This window comes from Camponotus floridanus, unplaced genomic scaffold (genome assembly GCF_003227725.1).
Source record: "Camponotus floridanus strain SB8 unplaced genomic scaffold, Cflo_v7.5 scaffold39, whole genome shotgun sequence".
NCBI classification, from domain to species: domain Eukaryota; kingdom Metazoa; phylum Arthropoda; class Insecta; order Hymenoptera; family Formicidae; genus Camponotus; species Camponotus floridanus.
Window position 1 is genome coordinate 968,592 of NW_020229536.1, and position 22,877 is coordinate 991,468.

General features: G+C 28.4%; 2 protein-coding genes across 5 annotated transcripts; one reads left to right on the top strand and one right to left on the bottom strand.

Annotated features, from left to right (window-relative positions):
* Positions 1–1,453: 1,453 nt before the first annotated feature.
* On the top strand, positions 1,454–14,191 carry LOC105248090. 4 transcript variants are annotated; one of them, XM_011252718.3, is made up of 16 exons: positions 1,454–1,515; positions 1,682–1,712; positions 6,342–6,474; positions 6,680–6,827; positions 6,923–7,137; positions 7,398–7,667; positions 7,760–7,846; positions 8,002–8,271; positions 9,240–9,426; positions 9,509–9,843; positions 9,944–10,243; positions 10,367–10,630; positions 10,720–10,987; positions 11,112–11,489; positions 12,449–12,767; positions 13,585–14,191. In XM_011252718.3, exons 2-16 carry the CDS (start codon positions 1,705–1,707, stop codon positions 13,637–13,639), a joined length of 3,237 nt encoding a protein of 1,078 aa, XP_011251020.1. In that variant the 5' UTR covers positions 1,454–1,515; positions 1,682–1,704; the 3' UTR covers positions 13,640–14,191. The 4 variants fall into 4 exon arrangements, with proteins under 4 accessions (XP_011251020.1, XP_011251102.1, XP_011251257.1 ...); XM_011252800.3 differs by lacking the exons at positions 1,454–1,515; positions 1,682–1,712 and adding an exon at positions 5,088–6,266; XM_011252955.3 differs by lacking the exons at positions 1,454–1,515; positions 1,682–1,712 and adding an exon at positions 5,088–6,161.
* Positions 14,192–20,017: 5,826 nt separating this feature from the next.
* On the bottom strand, positions 20,018–22,100 carry LOC105247981 (ADP-ribosylation factor-like protein 8B-A). Its single transcript, XM_011252512.3, has 3 exons — positions 21,767–22,100; positions 20,760–21,076; positions 20,018–20,692 (listed from the first exon to the last, which is right to left on the bottom strand). Exons 1-3 carry the CDS (start codon positions 21,887–21,889, stop codon positions 20,572–20,574), a joined length of 561 nt encoding a protein of 186 aa, XP_011250814.1. The 5' UTR covers positions 21,890–22,100; the 3' UTR covers positions 20,018–20,571.
* Between the last annotated feature and the right edge of the window lie 777 nt (positions 22,101–22,877).

Sequence of the window (22,877 nt, forward strand, 5' to 3'; positions counted from 1 at the left end):
ATCGTTTTAAATAAGTTTGAAAGATGTTATAATGTCATTTCATTGGCTAAACAGAATCTTAAGATCTGACCCAAGACCAGACTTAAGACGATCTCGAGAACGGACTATGAACCGGCCTAGGTGTAATATATAGAAAGATCTGTGATGCATTCATACTCTGACATTCATGCTCTGACATACATTTGAATTCATGTATTAAGGCATTCCTATCTCCCTGTGTATAAGTGTGTAAAATCTGCAGTATTACCAACATTTCAAAACATTTTCACGTTTAACATGTGTTAATTACATTCATTTGCTTTTTTATTCTTACATAATTAATCTTTCAGCTCAACTTTTAGCTTTTAGTCAAACATTGCAATAACAATACTTATTATAAAAATATTTAAGCTATTTTTAATCTCACAAATTTAGATTATTAAATGTTATAATTTTTATATATTTTTTTATTACAATCAAATAGTACGCACAGGTTTCACAAACATTCTCTAAATATATCTAATATTTTATACCAATAAAAAACCAATAAAAAATATCTCGACAAAAATGTTATTAAAATCATAATTTACGAAATATATTTTTCATCTTTTTATAAACAAACAAAAAAATTTATATTTTTAGTTTAAAATTAATATGGAAAAAAATTGTCCGAATATAGCTACAGTGGAATTTCGAAATAGGGCGTTATATATACGAGATTCTAGTCTGTTATAATTGACTGAGATTATTTTCACTTCCGTAAATTCAGGGCTGTAGCAATCGAGACTTGCACAAACACATTTTTACAAACATCTGAAAAAGATATTGTGTTTACAGATTTACGTCTTGCTGTACAACTGTTGGATACGTCTATTCACATTATTAGCATATATAAAAAGGATGATATTCGTTATTTCGAGATGCACTATTTCGAAGCTTTATTATACAAATTTATTAATAATTGTACATATATAGATAATTTTATTTTATTGTTTGTTGAATTTTATTAAAAAAAAACAAAGCGAAAATTAATTTTTTAATTATTTTTCAATCATTATTACTTTTATTACTATTATTTTCCTATATACACGAACAAAAATACAAGAGAAAAAATATGTCATTTTATATATAATTATTCTTCTTTAACGTTTATTCGAATGGACATTTTCATAAAAAATATTTTAGAAATCGATTATAAAACGTCTCGAATAATTATTTCCGAAACATGTCAAATATGTTTTACATAGATTGGCCACAGAGAAATTTAACATATAATATTCAACAAATAACATACATTTCGTTTATAATATAACGTTGAAATTTAGTACTTAAAAAGCGCAGAAAAGAAAACGATAAAGATTCGCTCTTTTTACAAAGAGAATTATAGGAACATGAAAAATAACAGAGTAGCAAAAATGGAAGGGGACAAATTGAGCGCGATCTTCACGGTCGCAACGTTAACTCGCCGGTCAGATGCCAGAGCGAGGCGCTATTATAATTTCGTGTCCGGCTTGGTCACCATCGTCGGAAGTCGAAGTGAGTTTGTCATTAGTTGAAACAATACATCGGACTGTTTGCGAAATATACGAGGAAAACCTCATTTAGTGCCCTCAATCGGTTATTTTATTTTATTTATTTTTTTTTGTTTGGTGACGCGGCATATCGCATTCTGTAAAACACATTACTGCTCTTATTATTCCAGTTCCGTGTGTTTTCGTCAAAATCATGAAATGGTACGTATAAGATGCATTTTCTAATTAACGTAATCGAATGTGTGCTGCAATTTCTTATCTTTGATTTTTATATGCTATCTTTTATATTTGATAAAATTATTTTTATTATTTAATTTTGTGTATACAATTGTGTATTAAATTTTATATATAATTTGTGCAATATATTGTGTACAACATTTTTATAAATACATATTTACGTGAGAAATCGTGTATTATCATAATTGTTTGATAAAGCATGCGTGAGTTGAGTAATATATATTTTCTTTGAAGCATATATTTTGAAACGATAAATCATAAGTCTTTGCCAGAACGTTAAACTTAACTGTTTTACAAAATATTTTCACAAAATACTCAGATTTAAAAAACTTAGATTTAACATTTTTCAGTAAAGAAATAATGCATATTTTCACACACTTTTTTAAATTAAAGAAGATATTTAACAAACATTTATTTTGGGAAACAAAATTGTAAATTATTTATTCCTAAATATCAAAAATTGTTTATAAAATTACTCTCCTTTTTATTTAGTTCTTTTCTCGATAAAATGTAAATAAGTTTAGTTCTTTTCTCGATAAAATGTAAATAACTGAATTAAAGTCATTTTTTCCATATTACTATGCTTTATTTAAATTTGCAATTTCATCTTGGTAATATTTTTTTACTTTTCAATCTTCAAACATATTATTTATTCAAAAATTATATATTTAAAAATGAAAATGTTTTAATAAATTAAGTTTTATTGATATCAAACAGCATAATTATTTAAGGAATTTACAATTCTTAATACGTGCTTAATACTGTATATAATGATATAATCACAACTATCTATTTTAGTGTCGAGGTCTCTACCTGTAATTTGTATCTCATCTCTAAGACCATATAGTCTATAATTAAAAACAATTTAAATGACTGCACCTCAAGTATATACATTTTTTTAAATCGCAATACTGTTGTTTTTTATATATATATATAATAATAAATCGATCACCTCTTTCTTTTCCTCATTCTTTTTCTCTCTTTTTCTTCTTCTCTGTTTAAATGTGTGTATATAAGTCCATATAGACATCCCCTTTTATTGATAAAAGAGGATTTAGAATATGGATAATAGTATATATAATGTAATATAATAAAATATTACAATTGCAAAAACATATATATATATATATATATATATATATGTTTTTGCAATTGTACATGTATATATATATATACACACACACACACACACACACACACATCTACGTACATTATATATGAATGTATAACGCATACATATATAAATGTATATGTAAAGTTATATGTGTATATAAATATATATATATATATATATATATATATATATAGATGTATGTATATATGTACAGTATATCTATTGGTATATTCATTTTTATTAAACATACTTCAAATAAAAATTATTCAGATTAATGACATCTTTAGAAATTTAACCAGAGCTTTATTTAAAATATAATTATCTTTTCTCCTTTCGAAATAACTCTTTATTCGAAAATTCGTATCAATATTTTCAATAGTTTCTTAATTAAAAATTGTTATATAATGAAATTAATAAAACATCTTTTATGTATTTATAGAGATATGTATATATATATATATATATATATATATATATATATATTCATGTACTTCGAAAGGTGAGCCAATAATAATATTTATATTTTCTCTTTTGTTTATTTATTTAGATTTAGCAATTACTAAAAAATTATTTATTGAAATATTCTGTTATTGTTATACGGATATCCGCAACGTTAGATTGTTAGTTTGAATGGAATAAGAAAATGTAAGAAAAATTGAAAGAAGATGGAAAAGTTCTCTGGCGCAGAGGAAGATGTTGCTCGGTGTATTATATACTGATTGTGAGTGGGGTCGTTTAAAAATAGACGTTTAAACTTAAATTATACCCTCTAGCAAAGGGAGTCGCGAGCGAGCGGTCAAAATTTTATAAGCGCTGTATGCTTCGATATAACTGAAAGATATAACAAGAATCATACAAAAACAGTATAGATAAAATCATAACAAAAAAAGATAGATTTCCTTCTTTTGTCAAATATGACAGACACAAATAATAAACTATCTTTAGCTTTAGAAATGATTTTTCTAAATTATTCTAAATTATTTTGTTTAAATTACTTTGTTTAATTCTGTATATATGCAAGTAAAATATTTTTACATTTTAGCTTATTGCAAAAGTATAAAAAATTCCTTTATTCTCTAAAAATAAAATTTCTTTATTCTCTAAAAATAACGAAATACAGAAGCATGTGCTGTGTCACGTGCGATTAATTCACTCCAACTTACGAGATTAATAGATACCCGGTAAAAAATTTATACATAAATGTAAAGATATGTATAATTATATGTAAAATGTATTCACATATACATGTGTTTTTTTTTGCAATCTCTATCCGTGTGTACAGGGAAAAATAAAAATAACTGAAACAGAATTAGAAAAATAATTTTCGCATCATTTTTTTTAGAGAAGAAATAAAATTTGAACTGAAAAAAAATTACATATAAATTTATATATGATTACATATGAGCAATATTATTCACATATAATCTTTCAGTTATTTTTTCAATTATTTTTATTTCTTATAAACGTAATTACATATATTTGATTATATGTGAACTTTTTTCCTGGATGCTTGTAATTGTAAGCTTCTTTAATATATGTATTAAAAAAGCTTAGATGTTGCATATTATGATTAACACTCTAAAACAAGTGAACAATTCCAACAATTAATCCAAATAAAAATTAATAATTCTTTGGAAGTGAATTACAAACTTATATCGAGAATATTATAATTACATAAAGAATATTATAAAAAACTTAATGTAGAGAATAAAAAAAAATATATAATCGTTGCATGGGCCCATGATTCGTAGGCGGGCTATACGAACATAGAATCCCTCACGAATCATGCTCCTTTCCACGAACTATGAAAGGTAATGTCGCATAATGTATTTCCTGCCATGCGGAACTTTGACGTATGTATACAGGGTGTTTCGGTAAAGGGCAATCTCTCGTGGTTATGTGGAGCAAGTAAAAATAACACCATAAGTTCCTATACAATTTTTTCCACAACGCATCTTTTAGCATCATTATTTTACCATCATTTATTTTCTTTTTAATATCAAGAAATATATTACGCTAATTTTAAAGATTTTCAATGAACATAAAAATAATTATCAAAATCTACAGAGTTATATAAAAATTATTAAAGAGAAGATTTCTTAAATTTTAACTTTAAAAATAAATATCTCGATAGAGATGCATTGTAGAAAAAAATTTTATGGGAACTTGTAAGATTATTTTTTACCTACCCTACACACATGCCCGAGAGAGATTGCCCATCATTACCGAAACACCCTGTACATGCTCGCGACATCGCGCGCGATACGATAAAGGAGCGTAAAAAAGATCTATATAGAAGATAATAACCAATAATAAACGCGAAGGAGGACGGCATGCTGACGTGAGAGAGCGTGGACGCGAAAAAGGTGAGGGGGAGACTTACCTAGGCGAAAAAGGAGAGAGAGAGGGAGAGAGAAAGAGAGACACATTCAAACACGCGCGCGCACACACACGCACTGGGAGAAATGTCATCGATCGCCGCGCCCTGCGCGCTATCTACCGTCGATTTCGCGCACACTCGATTCATGTGCGGTGCGAAATCGAAAAATGGCCGTCCCACTGGCATTTGACGAGAACTTTTGCGGCGGCCGTGAATATCCGGCCCGAGCCGTGACGAACGAGTGATCAGCTGCGTGAACAAGCTCTGAGATCTTCTGTCACGCGAACGGAAAGACGAGAAACGGAAGGTGGGAGGATGACGGCGACAGAATTGTGAAGGGAAATTGTGCGCGAAAGCAGTCCTGGCGAGAATACGTCGGTGTAACATCGCGCTGTAAGCGGTGTCTCTAGCAGACGACATTGTTAGTAAAAAGAAAATAAAAAAAATAAAAAAAATAAGATACTCTTATTATATCTTTGGATCGGTCAGTCGGTCGGTCGGTCGGTTAAAGGAGAGAGAGAGAGAGAGAAAGAAAGAGTGGTTATATGCGCGGGCGGACAAAATGCGCATTATTGTATAATAATTTGCAAAAGTGCGGAGATTAATCTTGTCGTAATTAAAGGGGCCGTTTTTTACATCGTACGTAATTTGACGAGTCGATCGACGTGTGTCGACTCGTCGGCATCGCCGATCGAGGAGAAAAATGCGAAAGAAAAAATCGAGAATCCGTGCGGGGACATTCAATTAATTGTCGTGATGTTCGTTAATCATCGACGAATCGTTGATCGACAATCGAGGAGATGGCAATCGAGTGATCGCGATCGAATGATCGCTAGATATGGAAGTTCGCTTTGGAACTGAATAACAAGGGACCAGCAACACCTCTCGCTCGCACGCAATCATGGCTGCCTAGCACAGGGCGCGTATTGAGCAATTTTATACGAAACGTCGCTAGAAAATTATAAACTTGTCACTCGAGATGTCTTTTGACAGCTCGCCCGGGTCATCGACGCGTGGATCCAACGTATTCGATAATTATCCGCATCACGTGTGTACGTGTACATATATTTTTATAATTTGTTATTTTTGCATTTTTCAGGCCTACAAATTATCTAGAGGATTTGGTGTTGAGGAATGTAGGCGACGAAAGCACGGATCAAAATAATAATATAACTATGACGAGCGAGGATTTGTTACAGCCCGGCCATGTGGTCAAAGAACGTTGGAAAGTTGTAAGTTTCGACTTGTCGAAGACTCTTAACATCGTAACGTTTTTCGATTTTACACAAGATAGATTGACAATATTTTATTTCAAAAACTAAATATTTAAGAAGATATCTTTTATATCAATATATATATATATTGTGTTTTGTTTAGAAATACAAGCACAAGCAATATATATTAAGAAATATATATATATATATATCTTAAACGTAGGTGAGAAAAATAGGTGGCGGTGGATTTGGCGAAATTTATGAAGGTCTTGATTTAATGACAAAGGAACAAGTCGCTCTTAAAGTTGAATCTGCACGGCAGCCCAAACAAGTCTTAAAGATGGAAGTAGCTGTCCTAAAGAAATTACAGGGTTGGTATTAAATTATTGTTTATTAATTGAAATTTTTGTGTAAATTTAAAATGTTTATTCTCTATTTTTTAAATTATTACTTGAAACTATTTTAGGTAAAGATCATGTATGTCGTTTTATTGGCTGTGGACGTAATGATCGATTTAATTATGTTGTGATGCAATTACAAGGAAAGAATTTAGCAGAATTGCGTAGGGCGCAACCAAGAGGTGCTTTTTCGCTTTCTACTACATTACGTCTTGGTCTTCAAATTTTGAAAGCTATAGAAAGCATTCATCAAGTGGGATTTCTGCATAGAGATATTAAACCTGTATGTGTTTACATATGCACACATGAAAATATATCGTGTTGTTTTAATTGGTGTATTTGAACAGTGAAGAAATTATTGATTTTATTCATTTCATAATCTTGTGAAAGGATAAAATATTGTATATTGTGCAAACATTACATAAGATTTATGCGTATTAGATAATTTGTATCTTCTGTGAATTACATATTGAATGATTATAACTTTTTTAAATATAATAATTGTTATAATTTGAACAAAAGGTGATGATACTTTGTTTATAGTCAAATTTTTCAATCGGCCGTCATCCTTACAACTCCAGGCTGGTATATATGTTAGATTTTGGTCTAGCTCGACAATTTACAACTGGCACAGGAGAAGTAAGACCGCCTCGTGCTGCTGCAGGATTTAGAGGAACCGTCCGATATGCATCAGTTAATGCACATAAAAATAAAGAAATGGGTCGACATGATGATCTGTGGTCATTATTTTATATGCTAGTCGAATTTGTTAATGGACAATTGCCATGGCGAAAAATAAAAGATAAAGAGCAAGTAAGTCAGAGAAATTTCTACATAATTACCAGATAAAAACAATTTTATATATAATTAGAAGTTCAATAAAGTGTAACATTTTTTTTCTATAGGTGGGTCTCATGAAAGAGAAGTACGATCATCGTCTACTTCTAAAACATCTTCCATCTGATCTACGGGTTTTTTTAGAACATATTCAGGTATATATGATTGAAAAATATTCCGCACACATACACATATACAATGTTAGAATAATTAATTTTTTTCCGCACTTTTTGTCACAAATCTTTAGATTTTTTTTATATGATAAATTTTATTTTTATAATAATGAAATATTTATAAATATTTTATATAGAATTTGGAGTATGCAGATAAACCAGATTATGGTATGTTAGCTGGTCTATTTGAACGATGTATGAAACGTAGAGGTGTAAAGCCAAATGATCCTTATGATTGGGAAAGGCCATTAATAGCCAATGAAGGTTTATCAACTACTAGATCATTACCTACAGTGACTGTGCCACCTGCACTTACTACAGCTACTACTATCAATCAACCTCCAATTACAAATGTGGACACAAACAACCAAGAGAACGTAGAGCCAGATAACAGGAAGGAGTTGGATGTAAAAAATATAAAAAACTTATATCTTGTCAAACCCATATTAGATTGGTGCAAAACGTTTGTGAATTTTCAAAAATTCTGATTTAAACAAGTTTTTTTGTTTTCTATTTGGAGAAATGAGATGGCATTATCAATATGAAACATAATATATATTTGTTACTTATATTCGTAATATTTTAATATATTGTTTTTTATTTATATGTTATTAGTTTTGTAAAGTTTTTTTTTTCTTTTTTGTTCTTAAAGGTAAAAATAAAGGAACCCTTGTTGGATAAAAATAATGGAGGAACTATCATTATTGAAAAATTGAATGTAATTCATCAAAAATTGGCTGAAAGACTTTATTTGTTCAACAAAAAAGGAATACTTCTGTATAATAACGCTCGGCCACATATAGCTTTAATGACCATCCATTATATAGCTGCAATGAAAATTATAAACATTGGAAACTCAAATTTATTTATTGTATTTATTTACCAGATTTTATATCTATTGACTAATATTTATTTAAATATTTCGATTCGTTTTTGAAAAAAATTCACAAACTCAAGTTATTAAAAACATCATTAAGGAATTATAAATTCTAAAGTTTTACATTATTCTACACAAGAGTTTTTTGTATGCCGAGAGAAATATATTGAAAGTAACTGTGATTATTTTGATTAATAAAAATTAATTTTAAATCTTCATTATTTTTTTTTTTTTTTTTTTTAATGATAAATATGCAAATCTCTTGCACCAACCTAATATATTTTAAGTTTTGTTGTAAAGTTATACTGTTTATATAACATAGTTATATAATATTTTTAAAGATTTTGAATCTCTTAAACTTATCTGTCTCATATATATATATATATATATATATATATATATATATATATATATGTATATGTATATATATGTATATATATATATATAAATTTCAATTTTAAATATATATATTTATTATAACACATTTGTATATAACAGGCACAATTGGATTATGAAAGTATATATAGAAGAAATAGGCAACGTGGTATAGAAGGTTCTCCAGTGCCATTTGCAGCAGCTATCAGCAATCATGGTAGAGATAAAAATTGCAATGCCACGATACCAACGACCGATAATACACATCAACAAGTCGCACAGCAGACTATGCCACCTCTACCAACCCAAGGTTTATATATAACTTATTTATATGTGCAATAATTAATGCGATATCTATCATCATATAATAATTGTCACTTGTTACTTCTCAGGATCTCCCAAAAAACGACGCGCCGTATCGATGGCAGTAGAATCTCAAGTTCCTGCGCCAATAGAGAAACAGGTAGATAACGAAGGAGATGCATTGATGGCTTCCGCGCGTTCCGCATCTGATGTTCCTCGACTTAAAACTGTGACAAATGCAACAGCACCGCTTAGGAAATCGGCGAGTGGTGCTACATTGCCTGCCACGCTTGCACGTTTGCGTATCGCTACTCCTGAAGGAACGTCCGGTGAATTACCGAGTCCTCGTATACAGACAGAAGTTGACGCTTCCTATTGCTCTTATGATGTAACTAATACTAAATACGTTGGAAATCAGAGTCCGGTAAGTATATCCTATAATTATCATTCAACATAATACATTCATGCTAATAATGCATATTTTTCCAATTTAGATATATATATATATATTTGAATGTTTTTAGGTAACCGAACAAAGGGAACCTCTTAGAAGAGAACCCAGAAGAAGAGCGGAGAACCGACAACAAATGAGAGCCGGGCGTTCGGCAGTACGAGATTGCTCTATTACACAATTTGCACAAATAGATGACGACAATGTATCCGCCCTGCAGCAAGTGACCAAAGGTGGTGGAGGTTTGACTCTGGCTTCGCAATGGAAATCGCAATTTGACGATTCTGAAGAGACTGACAATGAATGGAAAGGTGAAAACTTACAAAGTCCTGAACATAAAGGAATAATAAACACCCCGTCCGTACCGCCACAGGTAAAAAACTCCTTATTTATTATAATAGAAGGATTAGTAAACGCAAACAGAAGCGTATTCTGTCCTATGAAAATGCTGAAACAAGTAAAGTTTCAACCAGTCAATAAGTAATTTAACATGCAGTCCACAGATATCGTCGAAAATGTGCAACAATTGGATATAAAACCTGTCGCGGCTCAATCAAATACCTCGAACGTGTGTCAACAAACTTTGATTCCTACAGCATTATCCAAAATAAGCGAAGATTCTCCGAAACCAGCGGTACCGCATAGATGTTTAAACATTGCGGGTATTGAAAAATATCCAGAGCTCCAAGGGGCACTCCCGCGAGCTTGGAGCGTTCCAGCTTTAGCGCCGCATGTTCGGGCTTATCTTGAAGCTCCATTGGTTTGTGTCATATTTTACATGATACATAATTATGACAGTTTTTACGTAGATATATTTTAATACATAGATATATTTCGATGTGTTAATAGGTTCAACAAGCGGCATTTGACGATTTGTTATATGAAGTTGATGTTATGAGGAATATCGCTACCCGATATGATGAACCGAAGCAGACTGCACCAGTTAGAAGAACTAGTCTACCAGCGGTAGCTTTTTCTCTTTCTGATACAATGTTCAACGCTCATAAAGGGGAAGAAGAGGAAGAAGCAGTAGCAGGAAGATTAGAAATCAGAGTCGTAGATGCAACTGGCGGTGCTACAATTGTGCAAACCAGTGCCGATAGAGAACCTTTACAAAGTATGTATAACCAGTTCTTTTTTATTACCAATTTTTTTATTGTCTTTTATCGATCGATGAATCAGCATGTTTATGTGTGTAATGTCACTTTGCACTTATATATGTGCTTTATCTGAATTTCTAGAGAAATTAGCGAACGGTATGGCAGGTAGCCCGGCTAGTCCTAATCCGGGACCGGAAGAACCATCGATATATTACGACGCTACCGAGAATCGACCAACTGCAAACGCCAGTTTGCAAAAAGAATCAACTAGCGTCACTACTGCCTCGACCACTGTACAAAATGCAGTGCCGTTTCGTGATAATAAGGACAATAAAGAGAAGGAAACATCTAATAGGACATATATCGCTCACAGTAAAATACCGATTCCCGTTAAGAGTCCAAGATGCTCGTTATCTGAATCAACACCCGAAATTAATATTCCGAATATCAAGGCAGTAACTGGAAGTGACATAGAAAAACTACCGGTGCCTATAACTGCAACTAAGGAAAAAGAAAATAGTTAGTAAAATTGTTATGACATGACAGATTTATTAGAAACAAATTCTAAAATGATATGATATTTATAATCAATATGATATTTATAATTGTATTTATGATTGTCTATGATATTTTGTAGATTCTGATAAAAATTGGCATATATATCATTTTTAAAAGTCATTTTGAAGAGCATATAGTAAGCGATTTACTAGATATTTATTGAAAAAGCAATATTTCAAATGCTTTAATTTATTATCAGTAGACGTTTTATTTTTGAAAATTTTGAAGATTATTTCTATTTTAATAACTATGATTGTTATCTATGATTGTTATCTTTAAAAGAAAGTTTTTGTGAAATATTAATATGTATATATCTCTTTACAAAGAGAATATCTAAAAGATTGTTTTATATATTTATTTATTTATTTATTTATATGTTCTAAGATACAATCTTATCGGGACAAAATAATCATGGCAGAAAATAATTTTTCAAATGCTATATTTTCTGCAATATTTCAAAAAACTTATTTTATATCAGTTATATTTCCCAATTTTTTCATATTATAATATTTTTTTTTCAAAACAAGAATATTAATCTCTTGTAATTGTACAACATAATATGTAACAATACTACACAAATATTATGGGAATAAAACATATACGAATTGTAATATCCTAAAAAAAGATTTAAGAATTTATCTATAATTTAAAGAATTCATCTATAATATAAAATATTTTTGAATAATAAAATGAGGTCACAGTTTTTATTGAAAATTGATAATTTATATTTAAAAAAAAAGATGAGACGATTATGAGAAGATTATCCTTATATATGTGAAATATTAAATAATATGTATAGTTTTTTGCGCTATACTAATGTTTGCAAATTTTAGTCAAAGGTAAATCATCATATGTGCCAGCATATTTCCATGACATGCCATTATCTAACACTAGACCAATCATATCATCTTTAACTTCAGCCAGTTCTGCCGAAGATGAAAATTTAACCGGATGTACACCCGCTCTACGCCGTCGAAGACAAAGCGAAAAGTACGTGACAGACGCTAGTCAGCTGAATCTGCAGTTCCAAAGACCACAACACAGAACTAGACCACAATCTGAAGTATTGCCAAGACTTTCTCCCAGAGGAGTACCTTCGCATCTTCTACGAGAGTCAGATAAAAAGTCCGAGGAAAGCAGTGAAAGTGATTCTAACAGCAGCGGACCACCAAAATCCGCTCGTCAACCACCACCACCGCCTACATCATTGCCACCTCATATAGCAGAAAATAATGCTAGGTATGATTGTTACAAATATGTATCTCTTATTTGTATAATCCATATAACAGGGTGTCTACTCCCTGGAAAAATATGAAAATCCTAGAAATTTTAGGAATTTCTTTTATCTGTGAAAAAAATCAGAAAATTCTTATAAAATTTTATTGAAACTTAGAGAATTTTTAAAAAAATTTTCTCTTTAATAATTTTACTTTTATATTGCTCTTACATTGCAGTCGATAATCCACCAATAAATCAAGTTATGAATTATGTATTTAAAACATATTATCAATATATATCTCTTTATATTTCAACACATTAACAAAATATTGAATATATATATATATATATATATATATATATATATATATATATAAAATTTTCAATCATAAAAAAATGAAAATATTATGCAAACATGAAAGATTTATCTTAACGAAAGTTATTCCATTTTTTTCAATACATTTACAAATTTAGCACTTGAAAGTTAGGTGGCTCTGTGTCTTTCCTTTGTAGGAGAAAAAAACATTAGAAAACGAATACAATAAAAAAAACTTACTTTACAAAGTTGCACCAAAAAATCTTGAAAATATATTTTTTTTTTAATTTTAAAAAATAAATAAATATATAAATAATAAAAATATCTGGAGGATCAGAAAATTTTCAGGAAATATTTTTACAAGATTTGAATATAAATAGACATATAGACACCCTGATATAAGTAAAAGTTTAGCATATATTATTTCTTCCGTTTGACGCATTAAATTCCACATTCTAAGAATAAAATGATATATATAATCTTCTTTTTCTATCTATAGATACAAATTTTTTGTAATTATAGATGCCGCCGTTATTGGCCCATACCAGATCCAACAGTTGCTAGCAGAGAATCGTGAGATTTGATATTTAAAATGACAAATAGTCTCAGTTTGTGTTAGGATTGAGGAGGTTTTACTGCTCAACCAACTAAGAATGTGATATCATTTGGGGCAACGGAAATGCGCAATCTTTCTCTGATTAAATCACCGGGTACATAAAAATTTTTGCAAAAATGCATATCTGCATATCTACAAAGATAAAGAACATTAGCTATTCATTTAACACGTGAAAATGTAACTGTCTGTGAATGCGTATTAATTAATAATGCCGCTTTAATTAACTACTGAAGTTCTTGAGCGACTTTTTCAAATAAGAAAATCTTTCTATATATATTATAGATTTTGGAACACGCGCGCTCAATAAGTTTCAGTAAATTAAATAAAAGTATATGTGAGATTGCTTATAATGTACAAATAGTACAACAATCTAGTGATTTAAATAGTCACTTTTTAAAGACTATACTCTTTCTTTACTTATACACTTGCCGCAATTTATGTTACAGTATCAACATATCCATCCAATATCTTTAAATTTATATGATATTATGTATTTCCGTAATGCGTGCGTGCGTGCATGCGTGCGTGCGTGCGTGCGTGCGTGTGTGTGTGTGTGGATGTGGATGGGTGCGCGCGCTTGCGTGAATGTGTGTGTGTATGTATGTGTGTGTTTGAATTTTGCATAATTCTATTCACGCTTATTGTACATACATATTACCAAAATTCGATGCTTTTAACTGAATTTCCTTTGCACAGAAATATGTCGAATGCACTTATATCTACATAATTCTTATCAATACTAAAATTTTCTAGACAAGTTTTATAAAATTTATAATTTTATTCTAATGTGAGAGATAGTCATAAAAAATAATATAACATTTTTGTTATAAATGTTATAATACAGTTATTATAACAACTATATTATACATTAAAACATATTTTATTTGTTAATAATATGAATAATTTATCTCAAGAAAGAATGAGTGATAATGATAATTTCATTAAAATTATACTCACATACATACACAATACACACATACAAATGATTCATGTGTTTTAAATCATTGGTAATTTAGAATTGCTATTTTGCAATAAGCAAAAAAATCACGTAAATATGTCACACATTTTACAAATAATATAAAAAAGCATACGAATAATAGATATTATTTAACGTCGCAAAAGAAAAAAGTTTATTGTATGAAAAAGACACACAGCTCTAGAATAATTAAATTCGGGCCAGATATACTAGTCCCCTTAATAATCCATTATTAAGGACAAAATGAAATTTTCACATATATAGGATGCAGGATCTTCCATTAAAATTTTTTTGAAGATTTTGTTATTAAATTTAAAATCAAAATTGGATATTTAAAATTAAATAAAAAATGCAGTTTTGTTATCTACTTAGTTTTTTCTTTGAAATTTAATTAAAAATTTTTTCTTTTTTTTTCAATTGTTTACAACTTAAATAATTATTGACTCAAAATTTCAAGAAAAAAATGACTCCAAATTAGTTAAAAAATCTTTAGTTAAGATCTTTTAAAAAAAAAAAGATCTTTTAAAAAAAAAAAGATCTTTTAAAAAAAAAAGATCTTTTAGTTAAAAAATCTTTCATTAAAAGAACTTCCGCTTTTGGGATATCCTGTAAATAAATATGTGTGTGTATATGTGTGCACATATACGCATTTGATGTATGTACATATATGTATGTATATACATATATACTATCTCAGTTTTGTTTTACTATTTTTTATTCATGGATTTTAAGCATTGCATTTCCCTTCTATGAATAACTAAAACATTACAGAATTTTTTTACAATCTTCAAAAAAATAAATATATGATCGTCTTTACTATTCAAAAATATAATTTGTATAATTTTATTTAAAGATTAGAAATACATAAAATTATTATTATATAAATTGCACATATTTATATAAGTACATACAAATTTATATAAGTATGTGTATATATATGTATATATATATATATATATATATATATAAAATCTTGCGTGTATTTATGTATAACTAATATAATCTTAGGTCCGATTCCAATCGGGCCTTAAATATTTTCAATCATTAAATTAAATAAAATTGTACTGAATGATTACATTTTTTATTTGAGTACAGAAATCTTACATGTTTATATTCCTGAAGTAAATTTGCAACAAAAATTCTTTGATTTTTTAGTTATTTAGCTTCAAAATAAAAAATCATTATAAAATTTTACGAAAATATATGTATTTTCTAATATATCTTGTTAAAAAATCTAAAAATGAAGAGATATAGAAAATTTTTGAAATATTGCACATATGAGCACACATATACATGTAGACAAAAATTGAGAAAGGATGTATGTGCGTGTTAAGAACATTTTTAATAGGAACTTTCAAATAATGTTTGTACCACACAACGTACCAAACACAAGTTCCTTCAGCAGCGTATAGTATCATACATGCGTATACGTGCATGTGTATATTCATACGCGCACACGTATGTATGTATACATATATATGTATGTATGTGTGTGTGTATATATATTTATATTTATATTACATATATAATATGTGTATATGTATGCATATACATTTCAAGAAGGAATAGAATACCACAGTAATGTATAAAGAAAAAATAATCAAGCAAGACGTAATCGTGGCAAACATTTAAACATTTCTTGCACATAATACAACAAAAGATTGAGATCTAAGCTTTGTGAGTTTTCTAATATAAATGAATCTTGAGTGAAGTCTAGTGATGCATAAAACTAGTCAAAGTAGAATAATCTATTATGCGCTATTGTTAAATTAATTTTAAATATAAAGTTATATATATATATATATATATATATATATATATAACTTTGTATAAAATAGGAAGATTATTCTGTGCAATGATTAATATAAGATCAAGTATATAAAATGTATTCTGGTGTTGGCAAAAAGAAATGAACATTAGTGTAATTTCTTATATAAAATACGATGTCGATTATTTTCTTAGTGAATAACGAAACAACAAGTAATAATTTTCCTTGAAATTTTTATCGAGGAAAAATTGTATCCAGGGTTCACGAAAAATAACTATGCGACCACTTTTATCGCCAATACTGTGAACACTTTAAATAATAATAAATTTTTAATCGTTTTGTTCGGAGGAACATAACGCGCAACAAAAGAGATTGTATTAATAGGATCTTTATCATCGACTTATCGCTTATTAATCATGCAGCAATATCTTCGTGTAAATGTATACGAAGTGCGGATACACGACGTAGATTGAATAGAGATAAAAGGATCAAAATTGGTGAATTTTGCGATATTATTAATGATAGTATTATTATATACAAAGTCAAATATAAAACAAAGTGTATCTTATTCATGCAAATATAACATAGACTTATGATTGTAAAATATTATTCAATATGCATGTATAATTGAATTCAAAGTTTTCGCTTTTTTTTTTAATGAAAAAAAAGAGAAAAAGCACATATAGTATCGTCTTTTCAAATTTATGTAAATAAATAGCATGTATGCATATATATGTAGATATAGTTTATGATAAATGCATATATACATATATGCATATAGATGCGTATATACTGTATTTTATGGATATTCAAATATAAATATACAATAATTGAATGCGCGCAGAAAATTACGGTAAATGTTTAACAAATTTGAAAGATTAACTCATTCAAGTCCATAGTTTTTCTACAATAATTCTGACTTAGTTTTTCTTACCTCGAGTTTTTCACATGCGTTATAATTTAAGGTAAATTTAAGGTAAAATATTTTGATATATAAAAAGTTATCAATATCTTTTAAGTATTTGGTATTAAAAAATAAATATGGCAGGAATTACTATCTTTTTATGTAATAGCAAACAAACTTTGCAGTAATTAAACTTGTAACTGGACTTTAATGGGTTAATTCATGAAATTGACATGAAAGCAAATATAATCGATATAAAGACAGATTATAGTATACATCAGGATACCAAAATACTAGAAAGTATTTGAAAGGTATATACTTTAAAACCAACTTTTAATGAAAATTATACGAGCTAACTTATTGCAATAGAGTTCATTTTTCATTATTAAATATATTCATTTTTCACTATTAAATATATTGTGATCAAGCGTTATAATTTTAAAATTTTGCTGAGAGGTAAAGTCTATTTGAAATTAATTAACTAAATCTATGTTGTGCATCTATATTATGTTTTCATGAATCTTAAATATATATAATAAAAATTTATAATAAAACTTTATTTTTTTCCGTTTATCTATAATTTAAAAATTCTCATTCTTAAAGTTGTCTTTTAGTTTTTAAAATCAAATTGAATTGATTAAATTGAGAAAAATTTATATATTTTTTCAGATATTCCTCAGATTATATTTTTTCAGATACTCCTCATATTTCCTGGTGTATGTATATGAATTTTCAGAAAAAGTAATAATATGGCAGTGTTCTTAATCGAAATCAACAAAATTCAGAATATCATTCTATTATATTTTCACATTTCTATTTATTTATTTTTCCAATATTATCCTCTCTCGCTTCTTTTTTTCTTTTCTCTCTCTCTCTCTCTCTCTCTCTCTTTTACAACATTTTATATAAAATTATTCACTTGTATATTTTATGATACTTGAATTCGAATTTTGACCATACAAATATCGCTGTACGTGTATGAGCACGTCTACTTTCTATCTCTGACAGATGGAAAAGTACGATTCCATCCATAATTTTGTATTTTATAACATATGCATTTTGAAATAGAAAACACAATGTCATTTCTATATTTACAGTGTCATGTATTTACAAATCGTTATAATGAAACCTTGAGAAAAGCGATTATTTTTCTGTTATATATATTTGCATGTGTATATATATATATATATATATATATATATATATATATATATATATATAACAGATCTTTTACAATAAATTTAATATATATTATTGTGTGGCTGCTTTAAGAGTGAGTCACGTAGTTAATAAATATAGCAAAAGTTGGCTGTAACGAACACCGCTAGAAAATGAAATATTGTATCGCCATATAAATGAAATTCAATATAGCTGAAGCTTCAGCAAAATTTGGATTTAAAATTTTTTCTTTCTGTACTCACTCTATTCCTCTTTAAAAATGCATATTTTGAATTGTACATTTTATATCAGTAATAATATCAAAAGAAATATACAATATTCAACATATATAATATACAAAATATGTAGTTCTTCTTAATTATATAATTTTATAAACATGAAGTTAATCGATCTGATTAATTTTAAAGCAATAACTAATAGTTTTAAACAATTTGATTATAGAAAGTTGAATTAACAAAAAGCTAGTTGTATTTTGCATGAATGTAATACTCCATAGGTAAATAGAGAAAAACAAATGAAGAAAAATGAAGTATGAAAATTATTATATATACATGTTCTTCTCGGCAAAATAAAATCTATTTTAATGCAATTAATTTTCATAGATAATTTTACAGCAAAGCTGTTTGCAATGCTTTTTTATCTATATTTTGCTTTACATTTTTATTGTTTAAAATCTTTTTAACATTACTAAATCATTTGGGTATCTCAATCTCTGGAAATCAATCTCTTTTTAACATTATTAAATCACTTTGGTATCCTTTATAGTTTTAGTAAACAAGATGTCTACTCAAATCTTGTATAAAAATTCTTTAATTTTCCAGGTATTTATGTTCAAAATTCTAGATAAAGAGAACATTTAAAATATTTTTTGTTGCAACTTTTAAAATTTTTTTTTGGTATGCATTTTCCACATTTTTTCACCATACAGAAGAAAAATAGAAAGCTTTCTTGAATTTTAAATGTGTAAATGTATTGAAAAAAATAAGAATTTTTCATTTGCATAAAATTATTTTTTTTATAATTAAAACCTATATAATAAAAAATATTATATTATATTCAATGTTATTCTCAGTATTATATATTCAATATTTTTTAAGACATTGAATATATAAACTGAGATACTATAATTGAAATAACTGAAATAAATAAACATTTGTAATATATGTTAAACATATAATTCATTTGGCTTGACAATTGTTTACAATGTGAAAACAAAATTAAAAATTTTTCAAAAAATTTCTTAAATCCCATAAAAATTCCAGAAAATTCCTTAATTTTCCTAGGGAATAGATATCCTGGTAAATAATCCTGGTAAATATATATTTGATAAATATTTCTATTCTAAAATCTATTACACATAATTTTGCTTAAGATATGTAGGAGAATATATGGACCTAGGATTATGTCTTTCTCAAAGTGGTAAAGAATTAAAGTAATGTTTGCAATACGTTGTTTTTATTTGTTATTAAAGTTTTTCGAGGTGTATTAGAGTTTTATAATAATCAATAGTGATATCTTTGCGCATGTATTTCATGTAATAGCTACCATTTCTCTAATTTATACATAAAGTGCTTGGTATCTTTTGAGAATACAAGAAATCAGAGTATCGACATCTAGACTATAATATCACAATAATGAACTGCAATTATGTCAATATTATTTCAGCTTTACAATAGCAGCAATCATAGAAAATACAGAGATACTAATTAGTTTTAACTGTTATTAAGTTATTGGAATATATTCTTGGACTTACCTATGAACGAAAATATAAAAAATTGTTCCTTATTACTAATGTGCTCGTGGGAAGTGAGTGCCTTATGGTATAAATCACACGAGCATATTCTTGGCATACAAGCACAATATTTTTTTTTTTTTTTTTGGTTAATTTTATCATGGTATTTGCACCATCCAACTTAGATCAGCTAAAGCTCAAGTAGTTTTCTACAATAATGACACAGTTTTGAACAAAGTTTGCCCAATACGCTCATTTTACAATTGATCCCAATACTATTATCAGTATCAAAGATTCGTCGCAATACTAACAAATAAGATATTTTAAAAGAGTATTAGCGAACTCCACTTTTCGAATGCGCTATGAGCCACTGTAACGTAATATCAATATTGTCTTTTTCTTTACACGAAATACTGTAGCAACAAATCTCGCGATCTTGAATCGCAGAAAGATTCCTAAAACATATGTATTGTCACATATATATCCATAAATGTATTTGCAAAATATCAATGCGCAACTCACATTCGTTCTATGAGTCCATTCTCATCCAATGCATGAGGTAAATCCCTTTTATTGCCCAACACCAATACTGGTATTCCAGACAATTGTGGTTTATCCAATAAATTGTGCAATTCATTACGACTTGCCTCGATTTTCTCTGAATCTGCTGCATCCACCATATAAACTATGGCATTTACTCCTCTGCAATATCTTTCCCACATAGATCTAAACCTTGGTTGACCACCAATGTCCCACACTTTTATAGTGACATTGCCTTTGGTTATTTTACGCATATTAAAGCCTACAGTCGGTATCATATCTTCGCTAAATTGCCCCGACTAAATATACAAAAGAGAATAATTACCTTAAATTTGTTTTCTTAATTCAAGAACAATAACATAGTTATTATTAATTTTAATTATATATATAACATAATGATTATAATAATTATTATACGTTAATATAATTTTGGTCGAGCTATTAGGATTGTATCGCTAGGTATATTCAAATTTTGTAAGTTAAATTATTTTTTAATTTATCGGATTGTAAAAAAAAAATCAATTATATATAATATATAAAATCACTTTATTAATAAGATAAGAAATCAGCTTCAATCAAAATTGTTGTTTACATATTGATATGATATGAAATGCAGAAAAAATAAAATGATGAAAAGAGGGAGAAAAAGAAACGTAGTAAAACGTGCAAGGAAAAGAATCCGAGAAGAAAAAATGAAAAATAAACTACGACAATTTAATAATCTCACTCGATCGTAATTTCGGACGTAGCGTTAAACTGCTTGACACATAAGGGCGTATGCGAAGACGATTAACATTATAGCAGCGATGGAGTTATTTCGAAGGGATTATTGAATATAACCCCCAATATACGAGACTTGTCAAATTTTCTTCATTTCCACCCGTTTCGTTTTCGATGTCAACGGGAAACAACATTATCTGATAATACTTGACATCCATTGAAGTGAGACTCCGCGCGAGATAAATAGAACAAATCCATGACTCACGTACCGCTATGACATTCACAAAGGTAGTTTTTCCACTGTATTGCAGACCGACGAGAGTGAGCTCCATTTCTTCCTTCCAGAAGAGAGACTTGAACCAATCCAAGATCCGATTAATAAGGGCCAACATGTTGAATTTCGTGCGATCAAATCCAGCTCCGTTGGAAGAGGTTAAAATGGAAACTCCTTCAAATAAATACGACCGCTCGGACTTTTTGACGTATAGGTCCCCGCTATATCCGCTGTCTCTCTCAGGCTCGCTCAGGCTACGTTCGACGTTAGTCACCGACGAGGTGACTATTAAAGACCGATGGTCTTGTGAGAGTCGGATGACTCGAAAAAGGCTTATACACTAGCGTCCTCTCAATAATATCGCGGCTAGAGTATGAAATACGTAATTTATGTAATTTATATGCACAAATAGCTGCATATTTTTTGTAAACAATTATGTGTTTGCTTCACATACGTCAATTTATTTTTTTTATTATTTTGTGTGTAAAATCATTGAAAAATAAATTTAAAATTCAAATTCAAGAAAAATTCAATGAGATATTTTTTAATTTATATAAAATTATGTCAAGTTAAAAGTATATATAAATATAATATTATTTAATAATATTAATATATAATTAATAATTTGATATTAATTTATTAATATATTTATAATATTTTAATAATAATATTAATATATTTTTTTATATTGAATAAATTCTCCTAAGGCCTATTAATTAGTTTTATGCTCAAGTCGATAGTGTGAACACTGCATAAGGTTTATGACATTGGGAATACAATTAAAATATACGGATAGCATCTCTAAATATAAGCTTTATGGACAAATGTAATATCATTTCCTCCTTTCTTGGTGAAAGTAAAGAGAAAACTGAACTTTATATATATGTATATATATATATATATATATATATATATATATATATATATATATATATATATATATCTATCTCTCTCAGTTTTCTCTCTGATTTAAGGTGCAATTTCATTGACGCTAGAAACTAGCGGCAAATTAAAATCATTAGACTTTCTCTAGATATGGCATCAATAAAATAAAGTTCAAACAGTTTCAACTTTTTCAGTGTATAAAGCGGCCTTTTCATTGACGC